This window comes from Diadema setosum, chromosome 12, assembly GCF_964275005.1.
Source record: "Diadema setosum chromosome 12, eeDiaSeto1, whole genome shotgun sequence".
Lineage (NCBI taxonomy): Eukaryota > Metazoa > Echinodermata > Echinoidea > Diadematoida > Diadematidae > Diadema > Diadema setosum.
The window spans coordinates 37503092-37522388 of NC_092696.1; the positions used below are offsets into that span (position 1 = coordinate 37503092).

Here is a 19297-nt window from a genome sequence, read left to right on the forward strand (position 1 = left end):
CAGGCTGATTTTGCTAAAAGACACATTTTTCATAGACACCTGTCAAGAGTATACTCAGGATTCGTCTTCAATGGGTTAACATAAATGTGAAGACTTTTCCCTGCTAATACTCCTCATAAAATAATGTAGAACCATTTTCTTTATTTTTATGGAGCACATCATCAACACATCATTCTAAGGGCAAGTGGTTCAATTAACAGCAAGTGAAACATTAATTTTATATGGAGTGTAGAGTGTTTCTCCAAGTGCTCCTGAACCTAGCCCCGAGAGGGGCATAACTTTAGAGCTTCACGGCCACTTTGTATGTTCGTACAGATGTTAGGTTCACATGCTGTTCCCAAACTTTAAGTGTAGCTCAAAAACTTAACTCCTGATGATTAGCTTGTAGTTTAGCACCATGTGGACACACTCGAAACTTAACTTATCTTAAAGCTTAGACGATGATTATAGAACCACAAGACATCTAAGGTTTATGCTCTCTCCACGAGGGGTCCCCACTTGTAGTTTCACTCCATGTGGACACAATAATCAACGAGCTTGTGAGTTAGCATGAACCTCGCTTCTTGTTTACATCCTATTCAACCTCCAGCTGAACTATTTTGTATGGGCATAAGGTCATCTAGCAAAGACTCTGCACTTCTGGTGTATACTCGAGTGGGATTGAAGTTGTAACTTAAAGTTTAGATGCGCATGTGAACCTGCGTCGTGAATTCACGAGTGGAGCTAATCATCGACGGTTAAGTTTTCGAACTAAACTTTAAGTTTGGCAACCGTGTGTGAACGTATAGTGTTACCTTCCAGTGAAAAGTCCTTGAAGACAACAATGACAAGGTGCTCAGGAGAAGCGTGGAAGAGGAATTCTTTCTTGGAGTCACCGTTGTAAGGGTGGGGATAGTTTGGGCTGGCAAACGCCCCACCGGCCTGGTTAGTCAGAACCTCGGCATCTGTCATAACATCAGAACATTTCTGATCTCAGTTTTGTATTTCATACGTCCTTGCCAGGGTGACAAGACCTTGTATCTACGAAATGTCAAATGTTCAGGAGAACACAACAACATGGCAGCCAAAGCACTATATTAAACAGGAGAGCCCTTCCTTTGATATGCCATGGTGTCTTCATTTTTGGAGGAAGAACAGCAAGAATTTGGACAGGATATCACTGAACTGATTATAAAATGATCAATCCAAGAAAGTCATTTTCACCGAAACTTGAGATATAAGGTCTTGTCATCCCAGTGACGATGTACTACATGAAAGACCTATAGTATGGCATGATTTTTTTTTTTTTTTTAATGCCATTTTTGCATATGGTTATGCATTATTTGTGCAGTTTAAAGGCAATTCTCAGAATCTGCAAACATGAAACCATGCAGAAAATTACAGCTTGTACAGTAATTCTCAGAGTATTACTATGCATCACATTAAATTCCAGCAAGAAATGGGTGAATTGAAATGAAAACCATGTAGGAGGTGTGCTATAGACATGACATCTACGAAATGAAATTCTCCTCCCACTCACCTGCTGGTTGGACTCTCTCTCTGCTCCTAAACTCGGCTTCAACTTGGTGGAGGGCAAACGTCGGGCCATGGAAGAACTGAACAATGACCTATAGGTCAGAAGGTCAAGTCACAATGTTCAAGATTCTTATTGGATCAAGCAAGCATTTTTCTACCCAACAGGTATTGAAGCTCCACACGTTTTTTTTGGCAATAGGACATATTATTCAAAATCATGAAATTCTTCCGTCGAGATGGTTTATTGCAACTATCCTGCTCGAGTATGTACGCCCATGACGACTTTTTTTTATCATGGCTACTACTAAAACACTGATCAATTCAGTGCTTATCTACGTCGATGTAGGGCAATTTGTCAATCAGTTGCAATGAAAACATCTTGACAGAAGAATTTCATGATTTTGAATAACAAAGCAGTACCCGCTGCACGCTATAAGGATTAGAACCAACACTTGCTGTCAGGCGAAACCTCGGTGGTCTCGTGGAGATGACGCCTGTCCGTTGATCAGGAGGTCGTAGGTTCGAATCCTGCTCGAGTATGTACGCCCATGATTTTTTATCATGGCTACTACTAAAACACTGATCAATTCAGTGCTTATTTACATCGATGTAGGGCAATTTGTCAATCAGTTGCAGGACATATGTTCTAATCCTATACTTTTATAAATCTGCATGTACTGGATGGGAGCAACATGGCAACGGAATTGTCTTTCAAACATATTCAAGAATTGCTTCAAACAAGTTTCAGCAAAATATTTTAAGACAATGAAATTTGGCAAAAAATCACTATTCTTATAAAGCTCTGTTAATGGCTCTACAATGCAAATATTACACTTGAAGTCTCCTACAGGTCTACAAGGTTATGACATACATTATGTGTATCTCTGTTCCGTGGGGACATTTCTAACTACATGAAACATTTCTGGTGCCTAGGTAGATTAACCCTATTCCAAATTTTGCGCCACGATTCTGCGACGCGCAAAGATTTTGCCGCTTCGTTTCACGACTTTTTTCATTGAAGTCTCCCGCATATTTTGAGACCAAATTTGCGACGTCTGGGTACTCTGTTCTGAAGTTACGTAACGTTTTGCATATGCATGTCAACCCCATAACGGCTCAAATTCATGATATCGTGTGCAAATCCAATGCAAATTGTGTTTTTTTTTTTGTTAAATTGATATAAATTAGATTATTTCAACTTTTAACCATTGAAATTAATCAATTCTAATGTAGATAAGCTTGAAAAAGTGCCTGCAACAAATTTTGGCAAAAAAAAAAGTAGGAAACAAAAGGTCGAAAAAAACAGTAGGAAACAAAAGGTCGAAAAAACAATAAAATACATAAGAAATTAACAAAACAATAGAAAACAAAAGAAACTGATTTGGATTTTGCTATTTTTTTACAAGAAAATTGTTTGATGTGTCTTAAGGAACTCTGACACAAAAATTTAGCGATCCTTCAGTCATTTTCATAGATTTCAAGGTGAAAATATGATTTCATACGTAAATTTGCATAATTAATTTTCTAAAAATAGAAAGCACATTCTTTTTCTACTGTATGACCATGTAATGTTGTAGTTGACATCTGGCTCTATCTTCAGGCAAAATTTTGCGGCGATCACGTGATCGGCGGCCGAGATGTGAAGGGGGGGGGGGGTCAAATTGACCCCCCCAGTAAAAACTTGGTCTCAAATACATCCATTGTATACGAAGAGAGTGCACCTCCTGGCCATACATACTGTCTACTGTTCCATGACAAGAGGGGGGGGGGGGGGGGGGGGGTGTGCACGAGAGTCGTCTCAATGGAGGCTTGAACCCTAGTCCTCATCATATGAAGAACTTCTGTGAACACCTTCAGCCACTAAGAAATTAGTACATGGTTTTATGACGTATTGTGGGTAAAACTAAAGTCATCACTAGCAAATGATCTCCTTGAGGTAAAAACCTTACCTCATTAGCATCCGAGGTCCACGAGAACGAAAGCCTTATTCTTTGGCAGTACATATCATTTCGCCTCGTCGTTGTATCAATTGTCTGCAAAAATTGAGAATAAAGGATAATCAACTTTTGAATGAGCCCTTTTTGTGCAATGCTATGGGTGTTTATGAGCCATCAACATTTAAAGCACACAGAGTTACAGACCTTACACAAAAATTGTTTAGTCTCTTTAAGCACACAAAGGGTGGGTCTCTCTAGTGACTTATATTGCAAAAATATTAAATCATGCAATATTTGCCCTCCTTGATACCAAGGGAAGGATTTATTGACATGTTTGTGTCAAAAAACAAACACACAAACATTGACCACAAACTCAAATTTACATTGTACACTTCCATTAGATGCCTCATCTTAAAAATGTGATGAAAATTTGAGAAAGGTAGGCAAAAGCCAAGACCTTACAAACTTTCTGTTCTTACATTGATGTAAAACCTCACAGACTGATAGTGCTTACATTGATGTAGCTGTTGCAGTCAGACTGTGGCATCTTGAGATTTCTGAAGACCAGCTGGACACGCAGCGACTCATCTGGATCGGTCCTTACCACCACATAGCAGTTCTGGAGACCGGTAGACATGGATTCCAGGGGCCAGGAGAAGGTACCTCCGAAGCCAGCATCGTGAAAACGCTGACAGGCTGCATGGAAGTTGAACAGAGATGATGCAAGGATGCATTGATGAGATAAAAATCAAACCCCAGACATATTCAACTTGACAATTACTTATTATCTTGTATCAGGACAATTACCATCATTCTCCCCGCCACATCATAACGATGCAACAGTGTACCAAAGTGTGATGTCTTAGCCATTCATCGCCATGGAAACTGGTTCTAAACTATCGCACCTGGCCTGGACGAATATCTCTGAAGGCTATATTGTTGCTAAACAATGCTTGCACCAGGTTCCAACCCGAGCTCTAACAAAAGACTACATAAAATCACCACCTCCGTGTAGAACACTATTTCAAACTGATATTAATTGGTACTAAAATAAGTTTTTTTTTTTTATTGTAATAAGGCACATACAATTCACAGTAATTATTCTTACATGACAATTTTTCTTTTAATGTGGAACTAATTGAAAAATCGCCCTTTAATATAAATAGTCTAGTTGTTATGATGCCTGACTTATGCTTGTCTGCCAATCAGGAGGTCTTTGGTTTTAAGTCCAAGCTGATTAATTTTCTATCATGGTTACTGCTAAAATGATGAATTAAGTGAGGTTTACTGTTGTCATTGAAAGGAATTTGTCAATCAGTTGCAATTGAGGGTATCGCCAAAACGTAGGTGCCGTGCACAGAGCAGCATTTTAGATGCATTATGGGATAGCTCATGGGACAAACTTGCCCCGGTTTTGGCTGCACATGGACTCACAACACGCTCTGTCTTTATAAAGAGTTATTTTTTGTTGAAGATTTCTTCGCTTTCCATCATGTGACCAGCACATTGAAGCCTTGCAGTAGTGAACCATGACTCTAGTGACCGCAAATCAGTAAAGCTTAGACACTTTCAACTCTTTTAAGCTGAATTATAGCCAAGAAAGAAAGGGCTAACAACGGAAAAGCAGACAAAGAACTCCATTGAATCGTATGGAAACTGCGACTCATGTGAGACAACCGGAAGCGAACAAGGAACCGAGGAGTCCCACAGTGCACCTGTGACAGAGCTCTTTAGCGTGCGCAGGAGTTTTTTACGTCATTGGCGATAGCGAGAATTAAAAGAACAGAAAAAGATGGTCCTGTTTGAAGCAGAGACATACAAGCAGGTTGTGGAGCCTCCAGTCTCCGGTAGTCAGCCTCAAACAAGATGTAGGTACGGTAGGGGAGAGGGGCGTGGTAGGCAACAGAGAGCTCATTGGAGTCAGACGTCCAGGAGAAAGGGAGGAGGAAGCCAGAGATCTCAATGAAATTGAGGTCACTCGTCCTTGGGTCCAGCTGAGGAGATACGAGAAAGGAATCAAAATCAATTTACCGGGTATTCATAATTAATGAACTCAAAATTCCCACTGCCTGCTCAGATCCTTTTCTTAAATTTCTGTTTCCGTCATGCTTTGCACAGGTTTTTAAATCTGCATTGCAGCCACAGTCCATTATTCTTGCTTCTGAAAAATCAAAAGGAATATGGAAAAGGAATATGTTTGATATCCTTTTTTTCTTCTTCTTTCATTCTATGTATTTAAACAATCTTGTTTGTATCTTATAGTAATCGTGTTTATATATTTTTGTAAAATGTCTGCAATTCAGCCTGCGGGCTGCAATGGATATTAATCAATAAATACACTTTCAATTCAATTCAATTTGAATCACTGCTTTCTTATCTTAATGTTGTTCTAGAGTCAATTTAACCCATAGGCCCGAATTCACGAAGGTGGTACAAATGAAACCATGGTTTAAACCATGGACAAAAACCATGGAATGCCAAGTGTCGCATGCGATATTTCGCTACGAAATCAGTCATTTCGTCGATGAAATGATTATTTTGTAAAGAAATGACAACATTTTGTAACTAAATGAACATTTCGTCCACGAAATGATATTTTCGTTAACGAAACAGTCATTTTGTCGACGAAATGACCAATTTCGTAACGAAATATTCTGTTTGACACTTGGCGCTCCATGGTTTTTGTCCATGGTTTAGACCATGGTTTTGTTTGTACCACTTTCGTGAATTCGGGCCATAGAGGATGGGCTGATTTTGCTTTAACATGCATTTCCCATAGATACCTGTCCGAGTATACTTGGGACTAGTCTTAAACGGATTAACATCGTGGATTTTTTGTGTCACTGTCTTTGACAATCTCCTACTCAAGCAAGTAGAGAGATTGCCGTTGAACAGAAATGAATCACCAACACTCACAATGAGACAAATTTTGAGACAATTTCATCTCGTTAACAAAATGCCCAGCCTGTCTCCATGGTAACCCATCATCTGACCAAAAGATACCTCTTACCATCATTTCGGGCGGGTTCTCCGTCTGGAAGATGTAAGAGGAGAAGGAGACGATGACGCGGTCGTTAGGGTGGGCGTGGACGATGTACTCGCAGCCATAGTAACGGTACTCCTGGAGTGAGTTTGGATGCTCAGGATTGGTCAGATTACCAGTGGGTGTGGTCTGGACCAGAGAGCAGTCTGTTTGGGAGAATGACATACCGTGGAAGACAGAGGAACATTAACCCTTTTGGCACCTAGTCTTTGAGGTAATGTTGACAGCTTGTGTGACATACTGTAAAACAAAAAATGCTCACATGCATGTTAATTTTGCAAATTTCACGAGAGGTAAGATTTGCAAAATTCCAATGCACTTGAAAGTTCTTGTCTACATTATATGCAGTGACTACCAGTGGCAATTCACGAAAATTTCATGCCACGAACACATCTTGCTTTACAGTAGTTTAAGTAGTATTGAGAAAGTTATAAAAGGGGAATAATAAAGGACATGAAATAATTCAATATTCTTAAGAAATAGTATCTCTGCATTCTCTTGCTAGTCTCAATATTCAGCCTTAAGAATTAACTTCTCCTCCTATATTGCCATTCTCTCACTCTTCATCTCATACTATTAAACGACATCTGCATCACAAAAAAGAGGAAAATAGGGATGTAATGCCTGCACTTAATATTCTCACAATGAGACAAATGATATTGTCTATTACCAGTACATAGGTATTCAGGTGCTACCTTTAATATTTTGCCTCTGTTTTTCTCCTTATTTGTTTATTTGAAAACATGCAAATCAATTCAATTTTTGAGAACACAGTAGCAAATCAATTCTAAAATATTTACATTGATAACCACAATTAATATTTCCAATGGTGCAAATAACTTCTAGCAATACCTTCGAGATTTCTTCTCTCTGCCGTTACAAAAGCTCTCCATCCATCGTATGTCACAATGGCGTCTGTTCTAAACCGGAGGATGACGGCGTTAGCTGTGGTTGTCCAGACAACGTGATGCTGCTTGCCGCAGAATGTCTGTAAGAAGGCGGTGTCTGGATTCTCCAGCTAGAAGTAAGAAGAAAATATGAACTGTGCTTGGTTCAAAGACTAGTGTACCTGCTGGAATCATTTCTTCATCAAATCAGCACATGTCTGGAAACAATGTCAAGGAATAAGATAACATAATCTTAAAATTTCTACTACTGTAAAAGTGGATATTTTCGCGTGACCAATTTTTCGCGACTGGCCGGGTTGGAAGAGTTTCGCGTGTTTTTAATTCCGCGGAATCAAGACATCACGCACAGGCACATATGGCAAGCAAAAATATTCGCGTGCTTTTATTTTCGCGCTAGTTTCTGGTTGCGCGAAATGCGCGAAAATTTGAACACCGCGAAAATTTCCACTTTTACAGTACTGTAAAAGTGAAAATATTCACGTAAGCAATTTTTCACGCTCTGTCAGTTAAAATAAAATTCACGTTTCAAAATCTGTGAAATGAAATAAAAGAAAATATATTGTTATATATTACAAGATGAAAGAGTTGGGTTCTCTTTATTTTCACACTAGTTTCGTGTCGGGGAAAAATGTGTGGAAATTTACACTTTTACGGTATAGGCCTATCAAAAAAAGTCTTTACTGCACTGAAAGTTTGTCTAACCTACATTATGGTCACCTTTGTGAACACTGGTGTAGCATTTTTGCCGGCGCTAAGGCCGCACAATTCTTAACAAAAATAAAGGAGTAAAGTCCGAGTGAGGCCTATACGGTAGCACAAGCAAATTATTGTATTGTCTTTCCAAGTCTGAGAATTACCTGCCTAACTGACACACATAATCATGTATGGGACTATGCAATGTGCCGATTAATTACTGTTATTTTTATTGAACGGAAACGTGTGGAAACATGTAAAAGTAATAAAGTTTTAATCAGGACAAAATCCCTCTGATTTGTATTTTCTGGTTTTTAATCACCAAAGTCAGGATTTGGTTTATCCAGCGTTGCGACGTTATCGCTGGCGAATACGGTAAGTGAAAAGGGTCTTGCTAGAAGAAAAAAATAATAGAATAAAACACCACTCACCTGGACATAGTCATTAGCAAGACACTCATCTTCCTCCAGCTCAAAACTGTCGAACTCCACAAAGAGACGATCAAACGGAGCAGCATCCATGAAGATGTCACAGTACTCGTTGTTGGAGTAGTCTCGTTCACCAAAGCCTTGGGAACTCAGCTCAGTGGAATTCTCCCTCATTAGTGTGACACGTTTGTCACAATCTGTGGAGGAAAGGGGGTATGGGGGTATGGGGAAGGGGGGTATGGGGGAAGAGTGGAGGGGAATGAAATTTTATCAAGTTCACGGATCGAGTCAGTGGTGCCTTCCTAAAGAGATTTTTCTCCACCCCACCACTAGAGGGCGGACTCTACAATGGTGTCAGTGATTTCATGGGGGCCGCCATTGTACCCACGTAGTAATGGCAGACTTTGCGTACTAAGTATACATTTCTACAGCGCGTATTACGCGAACTTCTGAACTTTTCCGCGAGTACGCACTTTATTTTGGCTGCTCCTCAGTTGCTCGTTTGCTAGAGTGTTAGCACGAGGGGTGAGCCTACCGCCTCGTTGTCATCCAGTGCTCCCAAAACAATCTGTGCGCTCACAAAACAATAGTACAGGGCGTATGAAGACTCCGCACTCTAGCAGTCACTGGGGAAAATCTCTTTGTGCCTTCCTTACTAAACCAGCCTGTTTCAAATTCAATGAATTAGAATGTGAATTCCTCAATGGTTGACTAGTGCTACAGTGCTTGCTTGAAGAATGTGTAAAATACATGCCATGTATTCATAGGGGAAAAAACAAAAGGATTGCCTCTGATTCCCCCCCCCCCCAAAAAAAAAAAAAATGAAATAAATGTTCTAACCTTTAAACTGGAAAGTTATATTCATATATGATACCAGTTCAGTGTATAATGTGTGAATATACTTAATATTAGTAAAACACAGCGAAGTACATGATACATCCATTACAGCTGACATGCCATTTTGATGATTGAATACTATAAATCCATCATTTTTGCTAAACAAAGTTGAGGTAAAGAAATGCCAGACTTACCTCGTTGTATCCAGATGGTGAAGATGTCAGCCTCCACAATATTGGCCCCTGAGTGAAATCAATTGAAGATAGAGGCAAAGAGAATAATGCTTTGTGGATAAGAAAGAGCCTGGAGTTTCTGTCCTGTGTTGACCTTCTAAAGCACTGATTAAAATTCAATGTTGTTTTTTTTTTATACTGACTTTCATTTTATGATGATTTGTGCATGAGAAATAGTTGTCAGAAATATATTAGGCACAGCATATCACAAGAAATTGCCTATTGCATTGGCGATTACTGATTACTATTTTTTTTTTTAATTTATCTATCACCTCTTTCACTGCCATTAGGATCATCACCAAAATGATCTTTATTCTTTGCTCCAAGTATTATGTTTCTTTCCTCTGTTTTCTATTTTGCTCTGGTTAAAGGAGATTATTACTCAAACAAAAATACACACAAATGACCTCCATTTTCCTTTTTTTTTTTTCTAACTAAAGATATCCTCCCTCTAGCTCTCCAGCACCCTGCTTCCCACCCCTCCCCATCCCCTCCCCTTTTCCTCACCACTATACCCCTTACCCCTCCTCTTCTCCCTAACCCTCTCACCCACAAGCACCCCTCCTCCTCACCTTTCCCCCTACCCTCCATCTCCCCTCCTCTCCACCCCATCTCTTCCCTACCAATCCTCTTTCTCCCAACCCCTCTCCCATCCACCCCTTCCATCTACACCCCTCTTCCTCCCAATCCCTCTTCTCCGCATCTCTCTCACTCCTCTCCTCCTTCCCTCCCCTCCCCTGCCACCCCCTCCCATCTCGAAAATGTCACCTGTTGCAGACTTCCCTCCTGGTGCTGCAATACTGATAAAGATGACAGGGTTGGGAATTCTCTGTCCCCTCTCCTCCCCACCCCTATCCCCTCCATCCCTCCTCTTTCCCACCCCATTCCCCCCCCCCCCCACTTTCTCACCTGTTGCAGTTTCCCCTCCTGTTGGTGCACTACTGATAAAGATGATAGAGTTGGGATTCTCTGCCCCTTCCCCCTCCACATCCCTATCCCCTCTAACTTTCCCCATGTACCCCTCCTCTCCTTCCCACCCCACCCCTCCCCTCCCTCCTTGATCTCTCTCACCTGTAGCTGCAATACTGATAAAAATGATAGAGTTCATATTCCCTACCCCTCTCTGCCCCTCCTCTCCTTCCCACCCCCCCCCCCCCCCACCCTCTCACCTGTTGCAGTCTCTCCTCCCGTTGCTGCACTACTGATAAAGATGATAGAGTTGATAATCTCCACCTCTCCCTCCCTGTTCTCCGGAGCCTCGTAGGTACAGTTTCTCTCAGAGTCCACTTCTTGGAGATCCAGCCACACCCGACGATCTTCATCATCATCACAAGTTTCGTTTGACATCAATGTCCTGGGTTCAAAGACAAATATCTCATGTAAAATGAGGAATTTCTACCCATAATCATTTCCAACTATGGCATGTAATAGTCTTTAATTCTATACCGGATGGTAATGAAGATTTGGATAGTTTGATGGTTCTTCATCATGTGTGATACTTAAATATCTTGCACTTTCTTTTTCTTTGTATCTTCATTTATGTTTCCGGCAAAGAAAATCCACCTGCTCTTTGCTATGCAGATGATTTTCATACATTTTCCCGCTTTAACATATCTTATATAATGACATTGAGAATAAATCTTTTTGACATCACAGTAAATTAATCCTAAATATAAAACTTGACCCCCCCCCCCCATTGCAATACACACTAAAAATAAGATGGAATTTTACAAATGGCTCAGTAACAGTTTACTGACATGAGCCCAAGACAATTCAGTCATATAGATAGAAATATGTGAGCTTGAATAAATCTGCATATAATGGGGTAAAAACCCAGACCTCCCAACCTTTCTGACTGAAAAATAGGGATGATTTGGCTCAAAAGTGGCAAAGAAAGAGCATCCCCCACAGGAGTGTGCAGTAAAATCATCAAGAAGAATAAGAAACTCCCTCTGAAACAAGAGCCAGGAACAATCAAAATTCAGATTCTTTCCTCAAAATTCAGAATGGTTGGGAGGTCTGTATTAAACCTGTATAGGAGCAAAAAGAGAGTAACAAACTAACTCAATCTCAAACTCCTTTTCATCCTCATCCTCTGCCAGAAGACCAAAGACGAGTTCATCACAGCTGATGGTGTTGAGATCATCATAGCTGCTGTATATCATGTTCTGACAGTCAAACCAGCTGCTCAGGGTGGAGTCCAGGGCTTGGAAACGAAATGTTGCATGAATACTCCCAGCCGTGTAGACATCAATTTTTACCTGAAAGAGGACACAGATAAATTAATGGTCCTCATTTTCACAAACCCATTTTTATTCTGATGCAGTCTTTATGATCACAGTAGTATTTGTTCTGTTGATTGCTTCACAAGTTAAACAAAACATAATTAGAATGCACAGGAGCAAATGAAGTACAATCCTATGCAATATTACAGCATAATTATAACATATTTATAGTCATATAAATCATAAAATTGTTTCTTGTACCCAAAACCAGACAGAAATGAGCATTGATTCTTACATCTCATAAAAATAAAATCTATGTGTAACTGTATCTCTTCCTATACCTCTATGATACCACATCCATATATTCAGAAAGCAGAAAAAAAAAATGAAATGTATGGTAATAGCATACCTCTTCAAAGCAGCATACATCAATAGCAAACGGAGCCACACTGAATAACTGCAAACTGGGAAATTTGTGAGAAATTTTCCACGCTTAACCGGGTGAGATAATTTTGCATGTTTTTACTTTCGCAAATCAGAATCTAAAATAGCACGACATAAAATAACAAAGCTCCAAAATTGTGTTTTTATGTTTGCACTAGTTTCACATTGTCAAATATGCGCAAAAATTGATTACACAATGAAAATTTCCACTATTACAATACATAGCTGAAGTTTGATACCTTCCTGACACCAATATCCTCCCAGTCTGGTACGTCCTGGTGTTTGTACGTGGCTGTTGACCTGGTCAGGGTGGTGGACTTGGCACTTGGACTTCTGGTGTTGAAACCTCGGTCCTGGAACAGAAATTTGTCCACGGCGTCAACCTCGCCACCCTTGGCTACTCTGAATACCATCTCCCAATCTACAATCCATGGGAGAAGGGAGTGGAGGAAAAACAAATCACTGTTTGCAACTGATTGACAAATTGCCCTACATCGACGTCAATCAGTTGCAATGAAAACTCGACGGAAGAATTTCATGAATTTGAAAAATCACTGTTTTTCGGTGTTAACCATACCACCCTTGAGTAACGAAGAAAGTTAATTCCAAATCTGGACGCAATGGCAAAGCCCAGAGAGAGTAGATACATAGACAATATGTTACATATAAACATTAATAACATTGCAGGCTGACTTTTTTAAACACTGCTTTTGTGGATCATAGTCCAGCACCATACTACATCTTTCAAGTCACAGGTTCAGATTATGATTATGGCTGGTGTTGAAATACAATGTAATATAACAACGAAAGCGATAATGAGAAGTATACATGTTACATGTTAGATACGAGAGGATGATGATACAGTCGTATCATCACTTCGCATTTATTGCAAAATCCTTCCAAAAATATGCAAAATACTCACCACATAACATCGCTAACAGACATTTGGCAATGGCAGCCAACGAACTAGTCTCACTAATCTGTCTCAGTCTAATTCCTACACAACACATGTGAATATAAAGGAGACACTGAAGAAGGGGCAATGCTAACCCAACGAGGAAAAGCTGATTTCCCTGTAACACACATTTCTCATAGACACCTGCCCAAGTTTACACGGGACAAGTCCTTGACGGTTTAATGCTAACTTCCCCGGGACCCACCTGTCGGGGTGCGTCTCTCTATAGAGCGGTAGGAAGCGTTGAAGCCGCGGTACTGCATTGTATTGTCAGTCTTGAATTGGATGAGGACTTCATTTCCACGCGAGATGTAGGTGAAGACCGGGATACGCCCACAGTACATCTCTTCGTGGTTGTCTAGTATGTCGATAACCTGTGACAACAAAACGGAAGTTTGAAACAACCAAAGTGATTGAAATGTAATACAGTGCACTCTCACAAAAACAAACACGGTTATAAGAAAACTCGCATAAAAATGTAGTAAAAATTCAGGTCCCAAAATTATTAGCTTATTATGTTTGTATACTTGTATCAGCTGAAACAAAATTTTAATACAACAAAGAAATCTGCTGGTCTAGGAATTCAGTAAAACATATGTCAACTGTTATTGAGCATCATGAACATCTTCATTTATGCACAAGTCATACTTCTTTAGGAGGTCCCAATATAATTTTGCAGACCATGAATTACAGTTGCAAAGACTTCGTCTTTGATTATGAAGATACAATTTCATTTTTTTTTTAATGAAATAAATCACATTCTTAATATATTACCATCAAACAGTTTGAGGTGAAAAAAAAGGAAAGAAACTGTCACCAAAAGTCTGCTGCAGTGTTATCCACCAAAACTGACCTTTACAAAGTCCACACAGCTGGTGTAGGGGTCTCCAAAGTGGTTCTGGTAGTCGTTGAGTGTGCTGCGGCGGAATATTTCGATCGGGAGTGGAGCGCCGTAGTCATCACGCTCCAGCTGGAACTCATGGAACGTGATGATGAGGAGGTTTTGAGGAGTCGTACGGATGGCGTACTCCACCGATTCGTTGGGAGGGTAGATGATGGGGAAGCCCGGAGATGTGAAGAAGCCGGAAACCTCCTCGAGAACGATGATGTTATCTGGTATTATTAGAGAAAGAGAGGGGAAAGTACAGACTTTAAAGTCATGCTCAAAACTTATCAATACTTTATAATAAAATAGTGCTTCAATAACTTGTTACATATTTATCTTTCTCAAATGCACCAAACCTTGAAACAATCAATAAATAAAAATATATAATCATAACATAATAAAGATAATCAAATCATAATGCTACAAACAGAGCACTGAGAACAAGATTCATCAAGTCTCTGAGTAATATTTTGCCAGGTTCCTAAAGACATCGTTTTATAATTTAAAGTACTCCTCCACAAGAAAAAAATAAAATCACAGCATTGCAAAATCTGTTTTATTCCAAACATGAAACACCATTCTGAATTAGATAGTACTTTACAAAAAAAAAAGTTTCTAGCAAACTAGAAAATGATTAAATCAACATTAAAAGAAGTCAGAAATGGCATGCAAACCTGCTTCTCGATCCATCAACTCGTATGCCAGCAGGAAACCTGTGTAGACTTGCTTGGCGTCTGTTCGGAATGTGATCCAAACTTCATTACTGTCAGACAGCCAGGAAAAGGAATGTTGTTTGCCACAGTACACATCAAACCGACGGCTGTAAAAGTCTTCCACCTAGCATGACATAGACAGAGAAACAAAACAAAACAGTATCCAGTAAACCTGTAGATCTGTGCAAGCTACAACAATGATTTAGTCAGGCTTCAAGGCCGACCCCACCCCAACTAAGAATGTCACTAATCCCAAAGAATTAGAAAAAAACTTGAGAAGCACTATGAGAGCGCAGACCTCTGCCAAGCAGCTATACTTTCCACCAATGATCTTGTTCTTCGGTAGAGATCAGTGATGCCCACCCATACATATGATGCTAAAAATCGTTCATTGACCCTACCTGCCAAAAAAAATTGCAAATCCTTCATAACATCAATATATAAAAAATTTTGGATTACTACCAAAAATTAATCATCTGTTCCATGAGCTATTCTCAACCTTTCCTGCAAGTTTCATCCAAATCTGTTCACAACTTTTTGAGTTATTTTGCACACGGACAAGCAAACCAATAAACAAACCAACCATGAAAACATAACCTCTTCCCTTGGCAGAAGTAAAAAAAAACAACCACCGTATTTCACCCAAAGTGTGAATGAACCGATGGAAAATCTTACCTTGACATAGTCAGCTTCACAGTTTGGTCCTGGCTCCAACTCAAACTCATCAAAGTACAGGATGATGCGATGCTCGGGGTTAGCATGGAGGACAAACTCGCAGTGCTGGTTGTCGGGATAGGCGTTGGGGAAGTTCAGCGAGTGAAGGAAGCCCTCTTGTGGCAGAGGTTCCTCAGTGTCGGGGTCATTGACAAATCCAGTAAGGTCAATGAACTCGTAGCAACCTTAAAGGAAAGTTGTTTTATGGAAACTAGGTTGGAAATATGTCTCACTGACTATTTATACAAATTTTCAGCATTGAATATTTCATGTATCAGATTATATCTATTCTGTTGAATCTAAGTATCAAACAAATCCAGGATGTCATCTAATATCCAGCCTTGTTCAGTATCTTCTGATGACTGTTTTTCTCATGACAATGTTATAGTTTTCAACATTCAGATCTGATGACAAATTATAAATAATTAATTGCATTTATTTGCTTGCATCAAAAACAAAAGTCTGATCTCCCAGGGGTATAGTCATATCACTGAAATTAGAATGGTGTCAAAAATTAAAACTTAAAGGGCCCCTGAAATGCAAATGCATGTTGATTTGTGTTGATTTATGATACCCTCAACATCACTTTTGCAGTTTTCCCTTGCCATGTCTGTTGTTATTCACATTAATATCACAGAAACATGCAAGATATACTTAGTTGAGGGGTAAGGTACATTCCAATGTCTTTTGTTTAACAATGATCGACAGATGAGGTAACAACAGGAATATTGGGTTGGAAGGATTTTTTTGTGGGCATTCCCAAGCAATCTGAAGAAAACAATCTGAAGAAAAATAGAATAAAAAATTGTTAAAAATCTATGGAATGTTTCTAGATATTCGTTTCACCGCAAAAGTGATGTTGAGGGTATCATAAATCAACACAAATCAACATGCATTTGCATTTCAGGGGCCCTTTAAGACAGCATTCACAAGAGTTTGACACAGGTTGTTATCTCTGACTTCATTTGATTATGAAAAAAACAAACAAACAAACCCAAAACATGGGTAAATTTGTTTTACTTGGTTGCTTGGTGATGGTGGTGTAGTTTGCAATAAATCGGTTGAAGACAAGTGAGTACTGTGTGATGAACTCCACGGTGACACGGTCTGTCTCCGAGACCCAAGCAAACGGCTTCTTAGTCCCACAGTATCTGTTGTGTCTGCTGCCACCATCGGAGATCTGAACAGGAAACAAGGCAAGTGCCAAAATGTGTCTCGCCCATTCGCGTAGAAGAAATTAATGTTTTTCTAAATCCCGGAAGTTCATTGACCCCGCCTATGACCTTGTGGTGACCTTCAACTCCCCAAGGGACATTTACCAGCCAAGTTTGGTAACAAACAGACTTATACATCAAAAGTTATGAGCCATAATCAAAACGCGCCGTAAAAACTTAACATTGGGCCGTAAAAGTTTGTTGACCCCCTGTCTCTGACCTTTGACCTTGTGGTGACCTCCATGTTAAGTAAAATGTGTAACTTTGTATAACCACTCTTCCCTCCAAGTTTGATTGAAATTGAAGTCCCCAGTAGAGAGTTACTCAAGTTTTTGTAGCGTTACAGACGGACGACGGACAGACGGATGACGGGCGGACGGACGGACGGATGGACAGACGCCACAGGCGATCCCTTAGTCTCCCCGACACCTCCGATGGGCTCGACAAAAAAAATGATTGAAATGATCATGATAATGCAACCTACTAAAAACTCATGGATCAACTAACCGACAAGCTTTACTACCAACAAAAACCAAGTTTAGTTTAAACTTCTCTTCATTGCAGTTTTCTCTACTGTTATAAATGTTCTCTTGATCAAGTCCACTTAAATACAACTGTACATAAGACTGATGAGGTACACTGTATATATATTTTTTCTTTTTCTGGCAATGAGAGAAGATTATGCTTTCCAAAATGACTCTATTACCTTCAAGGTACCCTGTGCATATTATTTAAATATGCCGAAAGGACATGAAGGGTCTTGATTTACTGCTACCTATAAAAAGCCTATTTTTATGGTTAATCAGTTACAATATCTAAAACATGGTTATTCAAGTAAACTGTCCTTGATAATTTCTATTATTTTCTCTATAAGAAAACCAGTACACATGTCAAGTGCTAAAGGGTAAAAAAGTGTTACAAGGGGTTTCCCAACATATCATACAACCATCTTTCTGTAAATAGAGCTCAAATTTGCCACGTACTCTTAAAACTAAATGTCACCTTTAGAGAGAGAGAGAAAAAAAAATGAATATCCACGGACAAGACTTGCTAGATTATTAACCCCCCTCCCCCCTCAAAAAAAAAAAAAAAAAAAATGAAAAAAATGAAAAAAAAAAATGACAATGATAATGACAAATTTGAATACTTGAAGTTCTTGGCCATAAATCTACCGATGCAATACCATCATCAATGAGAATCTAATGGTAACAATGAAATCTGTTCTACATCCAAAATACAGCAACTACAGAGACCATTATACTTCAAAACAAATGGCAAACAAATTGTTACAATGTAAGTTTTGAGGACTACTTGAAGTGATGGTCACCACCTCTAGGTGGTGGGAAACTCACCTCTAGGGGTGGGAAACGCACCTCTAGGGGGTGGGAAACTCACCTATAGAGGGTGGGAAACGTACCTCTAGGTGGTGGGAAACTCACCTCTAGGCTCTAGGTGGTGGGAAACTCACCTCCAGGTGGTGGGAAACTCACCTTTAGGGGGTGGGAAACTCACCTCTAGGCTCTAGGTGGTGGGAAACTCACCTTTAGGGGGTGGGAAACTCACCTCTGGGAGGTGGGAAACTCACCTCTACGTGGGGAAACTCACCTCAACCAGCACCCCACAGAGACAGACATCCTCCTCTGTCCTGGCTGGATGGAAGAGGTCAACGCCCTCTAGGACAAACTCTGAAAACCCAAGTAGAATTCTCCTCTGCGGGTCGACGTCAATCACTAAACGGCAGTACCTGGGGAGCGAAAACATTATGAAGGCAGCTTTATATTAGATTCAGTTCAATATTTCCATTTCCTCTTGTTTTTTTCTCTTTCATACATTGTATCTGACTAAAAACTTCTTTCAGGCTTTGTTCAAGGTCTCTTATGGAACCTTTCCTAGACAGAGATGACTAGAGACTAAGATGCTAGAAAGGTACAAACGAATGCAAACATATGTCATTTAAAGGACAAGTCCACCTTCATATACATGTGTACATACGGATTGAGAGAATGCAGCAATATTAGTAGAACACATCAGTGAAAGTTTGAGGAAAATTGTACAATCCGTTCAAAAGTTACAAATATTTTAAGTATCTGCGCAGTCACTGCTGGAAGAAAAGACTACTACAGTGTATGATGTCACATGCGTACAACTATACAAGGAAAATAAAAAGAGAATTTCACAAAGCTTTACTTTTTGAATAAAGTGCACATTTCTTCGACTTGCTACTGAGGTATGTTAAGGGTAATATTATTCCCCCTGCCTTCTGAAAGAGAGAGGTCGAGTGTTCTTTTGCAAGAAAAATGGAAATATGTTGAATTTTCTTTATTCTTTCGTTATATTGTTGTACTCGGGTGACATCACAAGCTACATTTTCATCCAGCCGTGACTGAGCAGAAACTTCAAAAATTCATAACTTTTTAAGGGATTGTCCGATTTTGCTCAAACTCTCACTGATGTGTTCTACTAATATTGCTGCATTCACTCAACCCACATGTCTATGAAGGTGAACTTGTCCTTTAAACTACTTTTTGAATAAATATATTTTGTTCTCAAGA

General features: G+C 39.6%; 1 protein-coding gene across 1 annotated transcript in view; it reads right to left on the reverse strand.

The window, feature by feature from the left end:
• The window catches only part of LOC140235927 (cubilin-like), a 48283-nt gene that overhangs the window by 17767 nt on the left and 11219 nt on the right, over window positions 1-19297 (reverse strand). The window contains exons 5-22 of the mRNA XM_072315919.1: window positions 18351-18489; window positions 16552-16711; window positions 15493-15716; window positions 14779-14941; window positions 14072-14331; window positions 13424-13592; window positions 12503-12684; window positions 11659-11855; window positions 10764-10948; window positions 9556-9603; window positions 8528-8721; window positions 7348-7513; window positions 6463-6641; window positions 5272-5446; window positions 3967-4148; window positions 3465-3548; window positions 1520-1607; window positions 795-944 (exon numbers count right to left, since the gene is read on the reverse strand). Of these exons, the coding sequence (XP_072172020.1) occupies window positions 795-944; window positions 1520-1607; window positions 3465-3548; window positions 3967-4148; window positions 5272-5446; window positions 6463-6641; window positions 7348-7513; window positions 8528-8721; window positions 9556-9603; window positions 10764-10948; window positions 11659-11855; window positions 12503-12684; window positions 13424-13592; window positions 14072-14331; window positions 14779-14941; window positions 15493-15716; window positions 16552-16711; window positions 18351-18489 (2945 nt within the window). The remainder of the gene's footprint in view (window positions 1-794; window positions 945-1519; window positions 1608-3464; window positions 3549-3966; window positions 4149-5271; window positions 5447-6462; window positions 6642-7347; window positions 7514-8527; window positions 8722-9555; window positions 9604-10763; window positions 10949-11658; window positions 11856-12502; window positions 12685-13423; window positions 13593-14071; window positions 14332-14778; window positions 14942-15492; window positions 15717-16551; window positions 16712-18350; window positions 18490-19297) is intronic.